The sequence below is a fragment of the Brachycentrus maculatus genome, unplaced genomic scaffold (assembly GCF_059751285.1).
Source record: "Brachycentrus maculatus isolate JH-2025_06_01 unplaced genomic scaffold, ASM5975128v1 h1tg000263l, whole genome shotgun sequence".
Lineage (NCBI taxonomy): Eukaryota > Metazoa > Arthropoda > Insecta > Trichoptera > Brachycentridae > Brachycentrus > Brachycentrus maculatus.
Genome location: NW_028281014.1, coordinates 1,794,437 through 1,812,500, shown reverse-complemented (window position 1 = coordinate 1,812,500; position 18,064 = coordinate 1,794,437). Strand labels below are relative to the sequence as shown.

The 18,064-nt window shown below is 32.2% G+C and overlaps 2 protein-coding genes across 12 annotated transcripts in view; one reads left to right on the top strand and one right to left on the bottom strand.

Moving 5' to 3' along the window:
- The first annotated feature begins 3,282 nt into the window (after window positions 1-3,282).
- Window positions 3,283-7,770, top strand: Cwc25 (CWC25 spliceosome associated protein homolog). Its single transcript, XM_088266253.1, has 4 exons — window positions 3,283-3,412; window positions 3,566-3,775; window positions 4,989-5,315; window positions 6,142-7,770. Exons 1-4 carry the CDS (start codon window positions 3,395-3,397, stop codon window positions 7,408-7,410), a joined length of 1,824 nt encoding a protein of 607 aa, XP_088122379.1. The 5' UTR covers window positions 3,283-3,394; the 3' UTR covers window positions 7,411-7,770.
- Window positions 7,771-8,615: 845 nt separating this feature from the next.
- LUBEL (Linear Ubiquitin E3 ligase) overlaps window positions 8,616-18,064 on the bottom strand; it is a 34,079-nt gene continuing 24,630 nt past the window's right edge. For 7 of the 11 annotated variants that reach the window (XM_088266241.1, XM_088266246.1, XM_088266250.1 and 4 more), the window contains 5 exons: window positions 17,085-17,236; window positions 14,383-14,578; window positions 13,722-13,876; window positions 12,566-12,734; window positions 8,616-8,924 (listed from right to left, as the gene is read on the bottom strand). In XM_088266241.1, coding sequence (XP_088122367.1) covers window positions 8,895-8,924; window positions 12,566-12,734; window positions 13,722-13,876; window positions 14,383-14,578; window positions 17,085-17,236 — 702 coding nt within the window. In that variant the 3' untranslated portion in view covers window positions 8,616-8,894. Of the gene's footprint in view, window positions 8,925-10,445; window positions 10,609-12,565; window positions 12,735-13,721; window positions 13,877-14,382; window positions 14,579-17,084; window positions 17,237-18,064 lie in introns of those variants that run through there. The other 4 variants (XM_088266243.1, XM_088266251.1, XM_088266244.1 and 1 more) reach the window with 3 other exon arrangements.

The window sequence follows — 18,064 nt, the reverse complement described above, 5'->3', positions numbered from 1 at the left end:
GAAGCGTTGACTGATCATCATGTCTTCAGATAATTATCAATCAACTTAGCATTGCACCAGTTTAATGTAGTGTCCTATGCATCATTGGGTATGGATAAGTGTAAGAAGCAGAATAATAGGTTACGTATTTAATATAATTGTTTAATAAAACTAAGTATAATAAATTTACTAGCATTATTTAACTATCCTAAAAAATATTTTTAGTTTGATCCAAATCAAAATTTATGAAAACGAATGTCATAGAAAAAACATATAAAATCGTTTTTAAGCTAATATTTATTTTTTTAAGAATTTGTTTATCGAAAATCCAAAAACACTACTTATGTATGTTAAAGGGTGGCAAAAAACGGCGTTGATGGAGACGTATTTACATGCCCTAATGAAAATTAAACTATTTTTTCCAATGTTATTTATTTTAGTAGGTAGGTACCGGTATTATAATTTAATTGGTGAAACTGAGAGTAAAATCCCATTTGATTCGGTTGTATGGTGTGCCTATTACTTCGAAGGTCTTCCTGGGACTGCAGCCAGCAGCGACACGTGTCTGAGGCCAAGGAACCGGACACGTGTAAAGGGTTCAGAGTCGTCGAGTTCAGGCTGGAGTATTGGAGAGTCGTCTGAGGCGCGTTGCATTCAGGGGACTAAACACAGAACCGACAAAACATCGGATTCCGTGCCCCGCCGAGTCGGTTTTGGTACGAGTCGTCATGCCGTCACGATTACTGATGGCTTATGGCTCTTGGCCATTCCTAATCACAAATGAAAATAACAAAAAATGTGGTAGGCGCAGAGTTATCCATGCCAGAAAATTTCCGTGGATGCGCAGATCATTGGACTCATTTGAACTTGTAAAACATTTGGATATTTTTGATCTCTCCCAATTTATTTTTTGAGCGAATATAAAAATAATTTAAAAAAAAGTTTTTCCTATCAAAAGAGTTGCGTACAACTTGCAAGAAGATTAAATCTTCTACCGATTCGAGTTTTTAAAAAGATTTTAGAAAGTACATCGGCATAGCGAGTTTTGCTAGAGTATTATTTTTATTTCATTTTATTCCCAACTTTGGGCAGATTAGGTTAAATATGGACGTTAATATTTTTTATTTTGTACCGATTGGCGCCATTGGCTAAAAAACTTATGTTTTTTTAATATAACGTGGTTTGCAAGTGGACTACTCATTCATTCGAACCCATATCCGCACCCCAATGGTGCATAGGGCACTGCATCATATAAGCGCAGTGTTATATTGATCGTTTACATATGAAGGAAAGGTGATCAGCCTTCCGCTTCTGGAACCAATCCAGGGTAGTATTGAATAAATATTAGAGTGAAAAAATCACTTTATCACATATTTATTTGACCCCTCCCTGGGAATCGAGCCCGGGACCTCCAATGCGGTAGCCGAGGGTGCTGACCATTACACTACGGAGGTACACTAGTTAACTGATGTTAAATTAGGAATAAGTTGTGGCAGTTGATTTCACATCCATCTGTCAGTGCAAGTTGACAAATAAAATCAAATGAAAATGAAGGAAAAGGGTTCATTGTATTGGCTCTCTCGATTTTATATATTAATTAGGAATGTAGAGATACTATACGAATTACACCCTTAAAAATTATCTGTAATCGAATGACAATAATAATTATTTTAATATAGTGCCATTTTCGAGATCTCTTTGGTTATATTTTTAAATCAAAATATGTTATTAAATTATGGGAGAAATAATTTGAGTTGTTTGTTGGCAAATGTGTTTTTAGTTTTTTTTCTAAAGATCAGTATCATTGTTTATAACACAGATGGAAGAGCATTCCATGCCATTGGATCCAAATAGCAAAAGCACGCTCGCTACATTTGGTGTACTGTTCTCGAGCTGGTAAGATCACTTTACCTATAAAAGTTGTTGAAGCTGATCTAAGCGTGAGACATGTATCAACTTATTCATCTGAAATGCACAGCATATTTAAAATACTCTGGAACTGAATTGCACATTGATTTAAATATACATAAGTAGACAGTTTACATTTCAACTTTTTGGAAAAGCGTAACCAGTGCAGTTCATGAAGAACTGGAGAAACGTGAGTGAATTTTGAAATTCTATGAATCAGTCTTGCTGCAGCGTTTAATAATATTGCAGTCGATTATTTTTTTTTGATCCGCCGCTTCCGTAATGTAATGGTCAGCACGCTCGGCTATCGTACTGGAGGTCCCGGGTTCGATTCCCAGGGAGGGGTCAAATAAATATGTGATAAAGTGATTTTTTCACTCTCGTATTTAGTCAATACTACCCTGGATTGGTACCTGAAGCGGAAGGCTGATCACCTTTCCTTCATGTATTAACGATCACGAAAATAACACTACGTTTATATGATGCAGTGCCATATGCACCGTCGGGTGCGGTTGAGGGTTAGAAGAAGAAAAAGAATGTTATTGATTGCAAGATCCGTATTGTATCCAACTTCCGTATTAGATATATTACAAATGCATTTTTTAAATTGATGCTCACTATCAACTGGCGGATTTTTTTTTGATAAAAATATGTTCTTATAGTTTTGCTGATTTGAGTCTCAAGAGAAAGATCAGAACTTATGAACACGCCCAGTAATTTGAGAGATGGTAAAAACACCTCGTATTGGGTAATGTCGTGTTATCAATTAAATTGTCGTTTGGGTGTGGCCAAATGTAATGATTAACGAATAAATTCTGATAGGCTATTTTCGAATAATTGACCATTTTGTAATTAAATTAACGTGATTTTTATGAGTGGAAAGAAAATTTGAGCGGATAAAACATGTTTTCAATTTAAATTTGTCAATTTTCAAATTTGTTATTTCAATATATTTCAGTCACATGACATCATTAGATATTCATGAAGTGCAGGATATATGAAATTTACTGTTTCTATTTATTATTGTTGTTTTCAAATACACAATTCTTAGCCTTATCTGAGTTGACATAACCATCACGTTCTTTGGTGTTAAATAATAATAAATTTGGATAATTTTTATAGCACCATTTTCGTAAAATACTACCTAAAGGGCGTTTGTATTGAATACCCATATTGGTCAAAGGGGAAGTAATATTGAAAAAAGTTTTGTTTTATACTTCGTATGCAACTGTGCATCTGTACAAGTACCATATTGAAGTCAAGCCTGATGGCATTAGATCCACGTAAAAAAAAATGTTCTTACGTAGGTGCACATTCCAATTTTTGTTTATGACCCAATCTGAGTTTATTGTAGTCTATGACTGTATAATTATTTTGTCTCTGGCTTTATCTGTCACTCTGGCATTGGCATTTGAAGTCAATTCGGTGTAGGATTGCAAGATTTTGTTTCATTATTGTTTTTTTTCGATTTTTATGCAGAACTTTAAAATAATATTTATCAATTAAGATGGGAGGCGGTGACTTGGTAAGTTGATCGACTCTTTGTATCAATATGTCTAAAATTATTACATTTACAAAAGATGTCACTTTCCTATTTCAGGATCTTAAAATATATTTAAATTAACATTTCTATTTATTGATAAATATCGTTTATCCTTGTTTAATTGGTCAACCATAGAACACGAAGAAGTCATGGCATCCAAATACTATGAAGAATCAGGAGAGAGTTTGGAAAGCGGAACAAGCAGAGGCAAACGAGAAAAGGAGAATAGATGATTTACGGAGGGAAATAGACAGTGAACGGTCTAGAGAAGAATTAACGCAACATGGACAAGCTTCTGGTGTTCTTTCCGAGAATACTAGCAAGAAAATGGACTGGATGTACAAAGTAAATAACTTTTATTTTTACTTAGTTCACCTTCAGTTAAACTACTACTTACTACTTTCAGTTAAACAGATCTAGATTTTAATATATATGGAACATTTTGGTTTTTAATACTAAGAGAGAGTTATTTATCTACATAATCAAGGGTGATATTTCCTTGATTGAAATTTTTTTAACATATTTACGGGAAAAGCATTTTTTTTACATACTATTGGTAGAAAGTGGGAGATGCTTATAAGCGTTCCATTTGATAGAGCATGAGTCGCCAAATATAATGTACAGATCGGAATTAGATTTGCAGTTACTTGTGAAGATAGTAAGTAGTAGTAGTGGTATATTAATTAGGGTCAACAATTAGGGCAAACAATGTGTTAAGTTAAATTCGTGAGATAAGTTTTTGAATTGAAAATATAAATAGAATAAGTCATGCAAGTCTGATAAGTTTATCAGACAGTGTATTTGCCATACGATTCCTTTTCTTTAACCTTCGCTTAGTTGCAGAATATCATCATCACCACCTTTTTAGCTTAATTGTATGATATTATTTTTGACGTCTCATCAAAGATGAAGAAAAATATGGAAGTCTGGGCATTTACGGGGCTGACGACCGTTATAGGCTGGTTTAAGTGATCACTTTACACACGTGTAACATTCACCAATTCTACCCATTATTGACAACCACACTACTCAAATTCTTGGAAGTTCTGTATATATGAACCAATTTAGAAACCTTGTTCTTAAATCGCTAGAACTTCACTAGAGACATCTGTTGGTGAGATGTAAAGAAGCTTTTTATGAAGCAGAAACTCTTATATTAGTATGTGAGATCCGAATCCTGGATTATAATCACACACATGAGAAACGCCAGAAAATACCATTTTCATTTTTATTATTTAAGCTTATAATTTGACCAGACAATTTATTTACAACATTTTGAGTGTGTCCAAATACTTGTTCACAAAATCTGGATTATCTCCAATTACAGGAGTTATTTTCATATTATTTTTGACGTCTCATCAAAGATGAAGAAAAATATGGAAGTCTTCAGACATCCATATTTTTCTTCATCTTTGATGAGACGTCAAAAATAATATGAAAATAACTCCTGTAATTGGAGATAATCCAGATTTTGTGAACAAGTATTTGGACACACTCAAAATTTTGTAATTGTATGATGCTTGTTAATTAAGGTTTAATGTAATCTAATTTATTTCAGCAACCTAACGAGAGTGTTGACAGAGAGCAATATTTACTGGGAAAGAAGATTGACAAGACATTTGAAAAGATCATATCTGAAGAAAAAGTGAGCCAGTCTTACGTGAAGCCCCCGCCAAAAAATCACGTTGAACACGAATGTATTCCCTTCTCCATCAGAAATTGGAGTACAGACGTGGACCCTAACGACTGTCAGGTGGACATGGCCCGGAAACTTCTGGAAGACCCTCTCGTAGCCATCCGGAAACGTGAACTAGAATCTAGAGCCCAACTACTCCAAAATCCCGTGAAGCTCAAAGAACTTACCATGCTATTAAAAATGGATCAGGTATTTTAATAAATTTTTATTTTACTAGCTTCATGGAGTATCCGTTAGCACATTTGCTTACTGTGCATAGTATGTCATTTCTTCTTCTAACCCTTTTTCACACCCAATGGTGCATAAAGCGCTGCATCATATAGAAGCCGTGTTATCTTGATCGTTAAATACACAAAAAAGGCGATCATCTCTGCGCTTAGGGTATCAGTGCTGAGTAATATTAAATAAATATTAAAGTGAATAATCACTTTCTTGTTTTGACCCTCCTAGGAATCAAACCTGGGGCCTCAAGCATGTTAGCTAAACGCACTGACCACTACAGAGACAGATATTTACACGAAGCCAATTTTTAAGACAATCTTTAAGCCAACCCGATATTGGCCTCATGTAAATAAGCATTCCGAGACAGCGAAATGTCCTAAGCCAATCTATTGAATTAGAATGCTCTCTAACTTTCGGGTCCTACAGTTTGCATATTGGGTTGTTAGTCAATTGGCCTTTTAAATGTGTTTCTAGCCACTTACCTAAATAGCAGTCCACTAGCCAGTGACATAGTCGAGTGACATCACAAATGGCTTTAAGTAAATTAACTAAGTGAACTATTTTACATGTTATCATTAATCTGCATTTGGTAAAAAGGGGCATATATTTGTGATTTTTCCAAAGTTTGATGTTTTAATTACCCTTAAAATGCACCAATATAACTTTTTAAGACCCATTTTCCTAAGGTATTTTGCAGTCAGCTTGTTTTTTAAATGAGTAACAATTTATTCCAGTCCAAATTAAGGGATACAAATTTATTAGGCTAATTTAAAAAGTTTTTTTTTTATTGCAGGCTAAATCAAAAAAGAAAAAAGAAAAGAAACACAAGAAGCATAAGGACACGTCAGATATTGACAAAAAGTTAGCTGAAAAGTTGACTAAATTAAAAGATGTTCACGAAAACAGTTTTGATATCAATGGATTATTACAGTCACCATCAAAAGCCTCGAAAAAGTCTTCTAAGAAAAAGAAGAAGAAAAAGAAATCTTCAAGTTCAGATTCGGATTCCGAAGATGGTGAAGAGATGTACAGAGAGAAACAAACTAGTAAGAAACACGTAGCAAAATCATCATTTGACTCAAAGTATACAAATAAAAGCAAATATGAACATGGTGAAGAAGAAAATTCCAGCAAAAGGAATCGGGAAAAACATGAAACATCAAAAAAAAAATATGAGGGAAAGAACACGGGTAGTAAAAATTTAAATTATGATTCGTGTCCGAGTGAGGATGATCAAAAGCATAAAAGCCGAAAGCGCTCGGTTGATCGTAGTTTTGACAGATCAAAAGAAAAGAAAAGAAGGTACGAGAAAGAGGAAGAGTCACATAAATCTGGCTATAGCGCAAAATCTAAAAATAAAGGTCGTTCGAAATCAAATTCTAGTTTGGATTCTGGTTCGGAAGAAAAATATAAAAGCAGAAGTAAGAAAAGCACACAAAATCATTCTGACAAACACAAGACTGGGTCCAAGGAAAAGCGCAATAAACACCGCGAAGATGAATCTGAGAAGCCATATAAAAGTAAAAATGACGAATCTGATGATCGTAAACATCACAGAAATAATAAATCACACGATTATCCAGAACAGTCTTCCAAGTCTTCTATTACAATTTCTCACAGAAAATATAACGAAGATAGCGATGAAGATGACCGACCTAAACAAAGACATTACGGCTTGGTACGAGCAGATGGAAGCAGGATCCAGTTGACCAAGACTGAAACGGCCACAGTACCGGTAGCAATGCCAATAAAGGAAGTGAAAAAATATGAGAAAACCCGTCCCGTAAGACTAACAGAAGAAGAAAAGGAGCAGAAACGCAAGGAAATGATGGAGAATGCTAGCGAGGGAGATAAAGAACGTGTAAGAACCGTGTCTAACTACAGAGATCAACAAAAAAAACAGGAAGCATTAGAAAAGAAACAAAAGTATAAAGACGATTTTGTTGAAACTCATTTGAGAGAAGCTGCCAAATTTACGAGTGTTGAAAGTAGGATTAAATCAAACGTTTATAATATCCAAAGGTCTAATAGACATATGGACTCAAACTTTGCAAGAAGATAAATTGTCCCTACTGTAATTCTACTTTTAGCCCAAATGCAATTTTAGTCCGAAAACAATCCTTCAAATATTTTTTTTCTTATGCGAGCTAAAATTCTATTTATGAATTGTAGTAAACCTGTAAACTGTTTAGGTTTCGAAGTTAGATGTGAAAATATAACTCTTGGACATCACTACAATTGTTACTGATACTCTCAGTTTTTGTATACATATTTATAATCTCCACTTTTCATTTGATAAAATATGTATTCAAAAGGTTTTCAATTTTTATTGATTGTTTTAAAATTCGTGCCTTTTTAAAAAAACTGATTATAAAGAACTGTGTAAACAAAGCAATAAAAATCTTTTTGAATTTTTAATCCTTTTTGCATTAATTTTTTATTCAATGATTAAAGAAAACACTTGTTTTTTACCACTTGAGTTTTATTATAGACTACATGTTTCAGAAGTTAAACTTCCATCATTCAGGTCTGTATAATAACAGCATAACAGTCTGTATAATTATTATACAGACCTGAATGATGGAATTTTAACTTCTGAAACATGTAGTCTATAATAAAACTCAAGTGGTAAAAAACAAGTGTTTTCTTTAATCTTTGTAACATATCTTACCACAAAGTTAATGCCGAAACAATAAATAATTTTTTTTATTCATTTAAAACCTGTGAAATTTAAAAATCGATACAAATAAAATTGCAAATGTTTGTTTGTTCAAAATATCATACCTTCTAAGGTTATTCACCAATTGATTTGAAATATAAAAACAACATTGCATTTGAATATGCGCATGTTTTTAAATACATATCTGTGAAAGTGTTCTACCTAAGACAGATAAAAATTAGTTTTCGAAACATCTTTTTTGACTGCAATGTCAGCACCATCTGTTGGAACATAACAGCAACTCACGCAATACTGAACATTGCTCATTCCAGTCAGCGTACATCTTAACAACTGCTGTTATTTATCATTTTCATTTTTTTTTTTGCATTATTGCTTCATAGATTTATAATATAAATTCATAATGCTTCACAAGCAATGTGTTCTTTGTATTTTCTTTCTATTTAATTTAACGAAGCTGAGCCATAGCGTGTGGGCAGGTGCGACTAATGAAAAATAAAACTCATATTTTGTTTACCTGTGGTAGATTAAAATATGCACTATGTATATATATAGTTAATTCTCGTAGATTCTAGGAAAGTAAACAATCATTATTGTAAAAAATATTTATTTATCTAAGTTCCAAATATGTATTTACTTACATATGGTTTAAGCTGCTTCGGAGTGATCATGATAGTCTTCCTCTGTACTTTTTTTAAAAATAAAGCTGATATATAGATTACACATACATATTGTCTAGCAGTTAATTCCTATATTATTTTACAAAAAAAATACATTTGGTGGTACATAATTGATATTCTAACAAAAAATGCAAAACTTATACAGAATGCAGCTATAATTAACTACATATTCTTGTTTTTTTTTTATTTTTAATCCAGGGGAATCTTCTCTTTGATAATCTGAAAACAATAATAATAAATAAAAATACATTTTTCATAAATTTTACATAGAGTAAGAGATATACTTTTTTTTATAATAAATTATACATTAACATGTTGCTGACTTTAGTAAGAAAAAGTGTAATTATATATTTTTTCATTTAATGAGTGTGATTCCAAGTGCAATATCTACCATAAACAATATAAGTATTATTATGGTCTTCATTTTTATATGGGAGCTAGGTATTTTTTAAAAAAAGTTCACCTTTCGGAGATGAAGGTACTATTAGATTTTCAAGTGCCAAATAAATATTTAATATTAATTTGTAGCGTATGGGATCAAAGAAATGAGAGTGGGAAAACAAATTTTCTAAAATACTATCTAAATTGTGTCATGACAAAAGCTTCACGGAATTATAGCCCCAAGAAAAATCTGGATTACAGTTGATCCAAAAAGAAGGTTAAGATAAGTTAGGTTTTTTCTCACTACATATGTTGTAACTATTGACACATAATTTTGTAACAGTAAGTTAACACTTTGTTATTTGGGCACATAAATACATTTTTTTCTTCTTTATTACATATCGCGCACTCCTTTCAAGAACGTCATAAATAAAAAATCGACAATTTTCAGTTGTGCATATTTTCGGAATGCCCAGAAAATGTTCTATATCCCAGCAAAAGAAGCATATTTTTAACTTAATATTTACCCGCTACAGGGCAGAAAGTGTTGTTTTAGCATTTTGAAGAAAAAGTCTTGTTTAATTATTTTTTTAAACATACTAAATATTTTTCAAATGGAGAAAAAACCTTCAGGTTTTACCTAAAAAGATCTGTTGCACATTAAAAAGTTCATTAAGTGGCTTGATATTTATTTTTAACACATTGTATAATATTTTTAAACTTTAAAAACGTTCTCCTGAAAAATTAAGTTTTTCGATTTATGACGTTCATGAAAGGAGTGAGCTATATGTGCAGGACTTTTTGTCAATTAAGTGACAATTACTATGGAAATTTCATAGTTTTCATATTTTTAGAAGTTAGGCATTAGTTTTCCATCGATGCTAGAAAATATAACATCAAAACATTGCTCTATTTATTTTCAACATTTTTTTTCAAAAATGATTTCGGTTTTTGATAATTTTTAGTTCAATAGAACTTAAAATTTGAGACCTATCATATATCAAATTTCCATATTTAGTTATTTACCTTTTAATTGTCACAACTGTGTTAACTTATTCCAGGTTTCCGTGTATAAAAATTCTGTGTTATTACACATTTGACTTTCTTACTCACAGTGACAATACACATGCAGAGACATCTCTCAGGATATTTATGATGACGATTATGATGAAAATTGCAGCGTGCAGGGCACTGCCACTTTAATATTTACCCGGTAGTTAAGAGGTTAATATTCTTATGTGTATGATAAAACGGGATGTAGATGAAGTGAGGGGTAACACGTACAAACAAAGCAATAGGTATACAATGAATACACATAGTCGGTTAGTGTTATCTCTGGTCTAGTGGAGAGTGGGGTACCTTAGCACACATCTCTGTGTAGATGGGGTCGGTATCCCACGGGCCGCGCTCGGGCAAGGGAATGGCCCTGCGCCGCAGTTCAGCGACCATCTCACTAAGGTCCATTATGGGAAGCGGATCCACGGTTTTCATTAACCCCACTAGATACTCAACATAATGAACCCTATAGATAGAAAGAGTAACCCAAAAATATTATGGATATTCAGATTGTTTTCGTTGATGTTTTTTACAAATTTCCATTCTTAACAGCCATTCGGAAGAAAGTTACTAATGAACATCAAGATGACTTTTCTTAACCCAGAGTTTGAAGATTTTTTTATGGTTTTTCTACATACAGAATACAGTTAAGTAAACTTACAAATAAGTTAAAATTTTGAGCAATAATCTTGTCTCCTTACCATTCATCGTTCACTTTGTGTAATACTACTTAAAAAGTATTAATTTTTAAGTGGTATTATACAAAGTGAACGATGAATAATAAGGAGAGTGTTATATTACCATACCACAAAATTAACAATGCTTTTAATATACAAAAAAATAATCTTTAGTGCTGTAGGCAATGTATGAAGAAAAGTCACCACTCGAAAAAGACTGTTAGTTACTGACCCTTGAATGGGAACAAATACATATGTGATAAAATGGTCAGTACGTTTTTTTTTTTAAATAGTTGTATGTATTGTGTATAGATAAATTTATTATAAAAAAACCTTTACCCTATAAAGGGATTGTGAAAATAGTAAATATATATTCTTAAATAAATAGTTAAAATTTTAAAGTATCGTAAAAATAATGAATTCATTGTACCACATATCTAAGGGATTAGAAGCAAACATAGCTATCTCCATACCAATTCTATTAGAGTTACTTCACTTGGATTTTTTGCTAAATTTCAAACCTTGTCTAAAGTCTCAATTATGTTAAAAAATAAAGCAGATTCCGCTTAATTACGAGGCTATTCAGCTTTTTCTTTGGGGCAAATATCAAGGAACGGTGACTAAGACAAGGAACTAATAGTAATTTATATTGGTTAGCTGGAATGCTAAATTTAAGATCCTAATTCATATGATGCACAAGTTGACTGTAGCATCGGTGCAATGTGGGGGCTATGTGTGTGCTGATCATTTAACAGTCTGTAGTGTTTGTACCCCGCAAAGGCATTACACCACATGGCGGATGTGATATATTTTTTGAGCAATTTTCTTCCTTATATGCAAGATTTGAACCCTTGAACCTGTAAACTTGTTTTTAGGTAATTTTTGTTCAAAAATATTTTTGATAATTTTCAAGAAAAATATTCATAATTTAATTTTGTTTTAAAATTATTAGTTTATATTTTTGTTCAAAAGTACATTAAAATATTTATTTAATAAAAAAATATTACTGCTGTATAATATTATGGTTTCTTTGATAAGTTAGGATAGACATTAAATTGGACCAAATTTCATGCGGTCTAATGTATCCCAACTAAGCAGAATTGACTGTATGTTCTTTTAAATATATAGTCCTTTATAATGTTTATTTTAAGCTAGTTTTTGCATTTTATTTATGTAATGATCTAGTCCACCGTCTTGTCTGCCTCCGTAGTGTAACGGTCAGCACACTCAGCTTCCGTACTGGAGGGGGGGTCAAATGAATATAAGTGATTTTTTACTCTGATATTTATTTGATACTACCCCAGACTGGTACCTGAAGCGCAGGGCTGAGGCTGATCACCTTTTCTTCATGTGTTAACATTCAAGATAACGCTGCTTTTATATGTTTTACGTGTGGATAAGGGTTTGAAAAAGAAGAATGATCTAGTAGCTCGCAAGTAATCGGTTTGGAGGGTGCTAAGATTGCTTCAAGCAGCCTCATCAATAAATATAAATATTCTTTGAAAATACTTAACAGTTGAATATTAGTGAATATTCTTTTTGGGTTATCTTTTACGCACATCATTTTGAATATCTAGCACAACATTATGCGAACCACAATTTGAATAACAAACATACATATATATACATAGCGTCTTATTGAATAATAAAAAATACTCTTTATATACAGTATTGCTTTGTCTGCACACGGTTACTAGTGAAATGATTTGCATACAAATGAATGAGCTAGGAAAAATATTGTTTAACCTCTAGTAGCCGAGATCTGAATAAGCCCTCCAAAGAACCGTATGGCTTTGGCGGTAGCTTGATATTAGCGCGCTTTACTACCGTTTCCAAGTCATCAGTAGACAATATAGCAGTCGTATCCACATTGTTCAATCTCACAAGTCGGGATAGATATTCAACATAATGATTCCTGCAAATGTTTACCATCAATACAAATAACTTCCATCCTCTCGTTTGACCATTTTGAGCCAAGTAGAAACATTACAAAATAAAATTCTTCTTATGCTCTCGGGGAGTGAGTTCTTGTGAACCAAATTGAGTTTGAGAAGAGAGCTCCTTTTTACATTAAAATCATAAACCTTTTCTTTTTCACAGTGTCATTGCGATCAATTAAAGTGATCTTCAAACCAAAAAAAACAAGCACTTAATTATAATTAAAGTTGTGATGTCGATATGACAGATAATTATACAAGAACTTCAATAAACTACTTGAAAATGTTTACAGATGTTTATTTTAAGTCTGTGTAAATGCTTTTAAATAATTTTTACAGCATTTGAATCATAAATAGGAATGAAACATTTATACTATTTTGGGACTAATTTTGTTAGAATGATGAAATTCCTCCATGCTCTCTGAGAGATTTATCTAACGCTCAGACATTGAAGACAACCGTTAAAAGAAAATCAAAGCTGTATAATACTACGTCAAATGAATGGTCCACTAATAGTTTTATTGTGTATGCAGAATAAACTTTATACGATACTGTGAGTCTAAATGATAGTTAAAAGTTTTCACATCAATAAAAAGTTTTAAAATGTTTGAATATATAAAAAAGAAAGTGTGGTTCACGCAGGAAATAACAAGTTAGCTTTTATGTAAAATTCAAAATGTAATATGTAATTGATATTTTGCCTTAAATACAATGTAAACATACCAAATGTAACTAAGTGTATGAAACAAAAAGTAGCATCTGTCAAATTTGGATACAGTGTATTTTTGGTATTTTTTGTATCTCTTTTGTAAATTAGGCTCACATACTGAATGAAAAGTGATAGCTTATGGCCATTGTGCATTTTTTTATGGCAATAAAACGCCAATTCTAACACCCTAATATAAAATATGAATGATCACCTTAATCTAGGTATAATAATAGTAAAAAAATGTTTAAATGCTTACTGGCACATTCCAGCTTGTTGTGGTCCAATATCTGAATTACACACACTGTCGACCATCCCCGAAGGTGTTTCTCTTTGAAGTTGAATAGGACATCTTGTAGGTGTGGTCCCTTCATTATTTTCGGGAGGATCTACTCTGAACTCAATATTCTGGAGCTGCAATATCAATTACAACAAAAAAAACCCGTTTAAAAAAAGTGACATTAATTTTTTTTTTCTTTTATGATTATTTTCGAATTTGGCTTTTTTGGCATTATGTACTGTGGTTTAGCATCTACACAATAAAACATTTGGTATATAATATTTTTTTAGCCTTTCCAGGAGTACAATAATTGATGTCCGACTTTCTCTGGGGAGTGGGTTTTTTTTACATTTAATATATATATTTTTTAAATTAAATCTTTGTATTATGAAGATATAAATTATGTAAAAACAATTTACATAAAAAATAAAGCTCACCATCTCTAGGTTTTATTTTACGACAAAGTTAAATACAAATATCCACAGATGTCATTACCATGCAAATTACATCATACCAACTGAAAGATAGATTTCGACGTTCATTAACGTCCATTAACGTTCCTTGGAGGAAAATTCGCACCGACATTCATTTACGACCATACTCCCGGAAAGGTTAAAGTTTATAGAAAAATCCAGCTTACTGCAAGTAATGTTTTTAATTCACGAGGCTCTTTATCTCTAAGATAAAATAAGCAATTTCTTGGATGGTGCGAGTGGAGTCCCAACTTGGCGCAGTAAGGACTTAATCCGCACTTCGCTCCCATCATAAAAGGTTTCTCACATCCGCAGCAAAACTCATACTTGCATTGGCTGCAAGTGAAGTGCATACAACCTCCCCTGAAATTGTACACATATTGAAAAATATAATATATATATATAACGTGGTAATATTTTCCTTTTTAAAATTAAGTGTAAATAATATGTAAAGTGGGTGTATAATAATAAAATAAACAATGTGTTGCTTTGTAATTAAAGTTTATAATTAAAGTTTATTCTTAATTTATCTTTATAATAATTTTTATATCTATCTATCTATCTATCTATCTGATTCTGACAGTTAACAATATTATCGGAAGTCTTTTGTTTAATTCTGAGCGACGCATGCGGCATCTGGTGGTAGAACTGTTTTATGTAGGTACTTTTTGTAAGTACTTAATAAAATGTATAGGTAGGTACCTAGGTATTTTATTACATCTCCCCCCTTGGGGATGAAAATTCATAGTAAAATTTTCACTCGTCCTCCGGATCATCTTCTTGTAGTGAAGGGACTGGTATAAGTTTAGTGATATGATAACGTTTTTATTTTTATTTTTTCCTCCTATCTTTTTTCCTTCTTTTTTTTCTTTCTTGTTTTTTTTTTCTTTCTTTCTTTTTTTTTCTTTTTTTTCCGTTCTTTTTTTTCTTTCTTTTTTTTGTATTTTTTTTTTCTTCTTGACCCTTTTAAAGTAGACACAGTTTTTCTCAATCCATTTTTTTTTCTTTTGAATTCCTTCATTTTTATTCAGATCTCTTAAAGTATCTTCTAATATAACCAAATGTACAACTTTTAATTGTTCATCTGCATTTTTATTCGATTCTAAAACTGGGTTCCGGCTTAGACAATCTACTTCTAAATTTTTCTTTCCTGGAGTATATTTTATTTCATCTTTCGTAGAAGTTTTTTCTACTTTATTTTTATTTTCATTTTTCAAGCACTGTTTCTGTGTTATTTGTATGTCTTCATTTTTATTCTGATCTTTTAAAATATCTTCTAATTTAACCAAATTTACAACTTTTAATTGTCCATCTGCATTTTCATTCGATTTTAATACTGGATTCCTGCTTAGACAATCTACTTCTAAATTCTTCTTTCCTGGAGTATATTTTGTTTTATCTTTCGTAGAAGTTTTTTCTACTTTATTTTTATTTTCATTTTTCAAGCACTGTTTCTGTGTTATTTGTATGTCTTCATTTTTATTCTGATCTTTTAAAATATCTTCTAATTTAACCAAATTTACAACTTTTAATTGTTCATTTGCATTTTCCTTCGATTCTAATACTGGATTCCTGCTCATACAATCTGCTTCGAAATTCTTCTTTTCTGGAGTATATTTTATTTTATATTTTGTAGAAATTTTTTTCACATGATTTTTATTTTTAATTTTATCACTAGTTCTTAAATTTCCACGTCTTCTTTGATTATCTTCTAATCGTTTTCTTTGATCATCTTCTAATTTTTCTCTCTCACTCCGAACATATTGTAGTAATTGTTTTAATACATCTAATGTTTCATAATCCATTTCCAATTAACAAAATTGTCGTTTTATAACGTGGTAATATTTTCCTTTTTAAAATTAAGTGTAAATAATATGTAAAGTGGGTGTATAATAATAAAATAAACAATGTGTTGCTTTGTAATTAAAGTTTATAATTAAAGTTTATTCTTAATTTATCTTTATAATAATTTTTATATCTATCTATCTATCTATCTATCTGATTCTGACAGTTAACAATATTATCGGAAGTCTTTTGTTTAATTCTGAGCGACGCATGCGGCATCTGGTGGTAGAACTGTTTTATGTAGGTACTTTTTGTAAGTACTTAATAAAATGTATAGGTAGGTACCTAGGTATTTTATTACATATATATAGAATAAACCCAGTTACCTAACTCAAAGTGTCTAGTTTGTCATAATTGTTTGAGAAATCAACCTACTTAATCTATCTAAAATTAGACAGACTATTGACAACCTGAGATAATGAAATATCAGACGTTTTTCAAGATAATCCAATAAAATTTCAAAGAGAGAAGGAAAAAAAACACTCCTGCTTTAGTAAGCAGGAGTGTTTTTTTTCTTTGTAATCACAGTGTGTAATAAGCAGGACAGTTCTTTATCTGTTACATGAGCATCTTCAATTTGAATTGAGATAGTTATGGCGGATGGAACAACTTGAAGTTTATTTGAAGTTCGTTGCTTAGTTTTGCTGACCAGATGTACTGAAAAATTGACATATTTGCTAATGTGGTAGAAAGTGATCCCCGCACGGTCATCATCCACATACAATTTTGTATTCGGCTTTACTTTTAGTTGGGGTAATCACTTAAAAAAAGATTGTCATCTGTAATTTGCTACCATGCATTGTAAAATAATAAACTAATAAAATACACAATGACATAAATAAATAATTGAAGAAAAAAAATTGACAGCCATAAATGTATATTTTACACAGGAATTAGGATTACTGGTAACACCAAACGAAACTATAAAATATAGTCTTATTAGAGTGATTTAGTGGAGTATCTTGTGGAATCATCTAATTGGAATGATGCTGAAAGGAAGTTAAAAATTAGCCGCTAAACTCACCTCGATAGAGCAAATCTGAATTTGCATTTTGGACAATCAATACCGTGGTCATCCAAATGTTTCTTGACTCCTGCGACTTGAATATCTGGATCATTGGACTCCTTCCACTCGGCAAACTTTTCACAAGAGATACCTTCATGTTGCGGCTCCCACTAGAATTATATTTTACATACTGTACATAATAATAATAATAATAAACCCTTATCCCCACCCCAATGGTGCATAGGGCACTACGTCATATAAACGCAGTGTTATCTTGATGGTTTACACATGAAGGAAAGGTGATCAGCCCTCCGCTTCAGGTACCAGTCCAGGGTAATATTGAATAAATATGACAGTGAAAAAATCACTTATATTTATTTTACCCCTCTTGGGAATCGAACCCGGGACCTCCAGAACGGTAGCCGAGCGTGCTGACCATTACACTACGGAGGCGGACATAATAATAATAATAATCAAATATATTAGATGCAGATGTAGATAATATTAGATGTAGGCTGCAGCCATCTCAGGATGCCTGAAAAATTCTATATGGAAAAATCCTGAGATGAAGATCGGCAGCAAAATCAAAATTTATAAAACTGGTGTGTGACCCATCATGACGTATGGGATTGAAAGTAGAGCGGACACCGTAGGCACAAAAAACGCGCTTAGAGTGTCAGAAATGAAGACTCTAAGAAGCATATATGGCTAAGAGTCTATGAGACAGTATAAGGAACGCCAGGATAAGGGAAATATGCGAGATCGAAGATGTCGTTAGGTGGGGAAGGCAACGAAGGGGATAATGGTATGCAAGTGAGAAGAATGGAACCATACAGACTCCCCCACATTGCACTGTACAGCCAGCCTCAATGTAGACGACTCCCGGGCAGACCACCAAAGAGATGGATCGACAGCTGGGAATCGACATCGCAGGAAGCTAATCCCATCTTAAAAACAGGCCACAAGGCCTACACCAAGCAGAAGAAGAAGAGACGTAG

Bases quoted from the DNA above. Each gene is read 5' to 3' on its own strand.
- Cwc25 (XM_088266253.1), top strand. The intron at 3,776-4,988 runs GTAAATAACTTT...AATTTATTTCAG, and splicing joins AAATGGACTGGATGTACAAA to CAACCTAACGAGAGTGTTGA. The intron at 5,316-6,141 runs GTATTTTAATAA...TTTTTATTGCAG, and splicing joins TGCTATTAAAAATGGATCAG to GCTAAATCAAAAAAGAAAAA.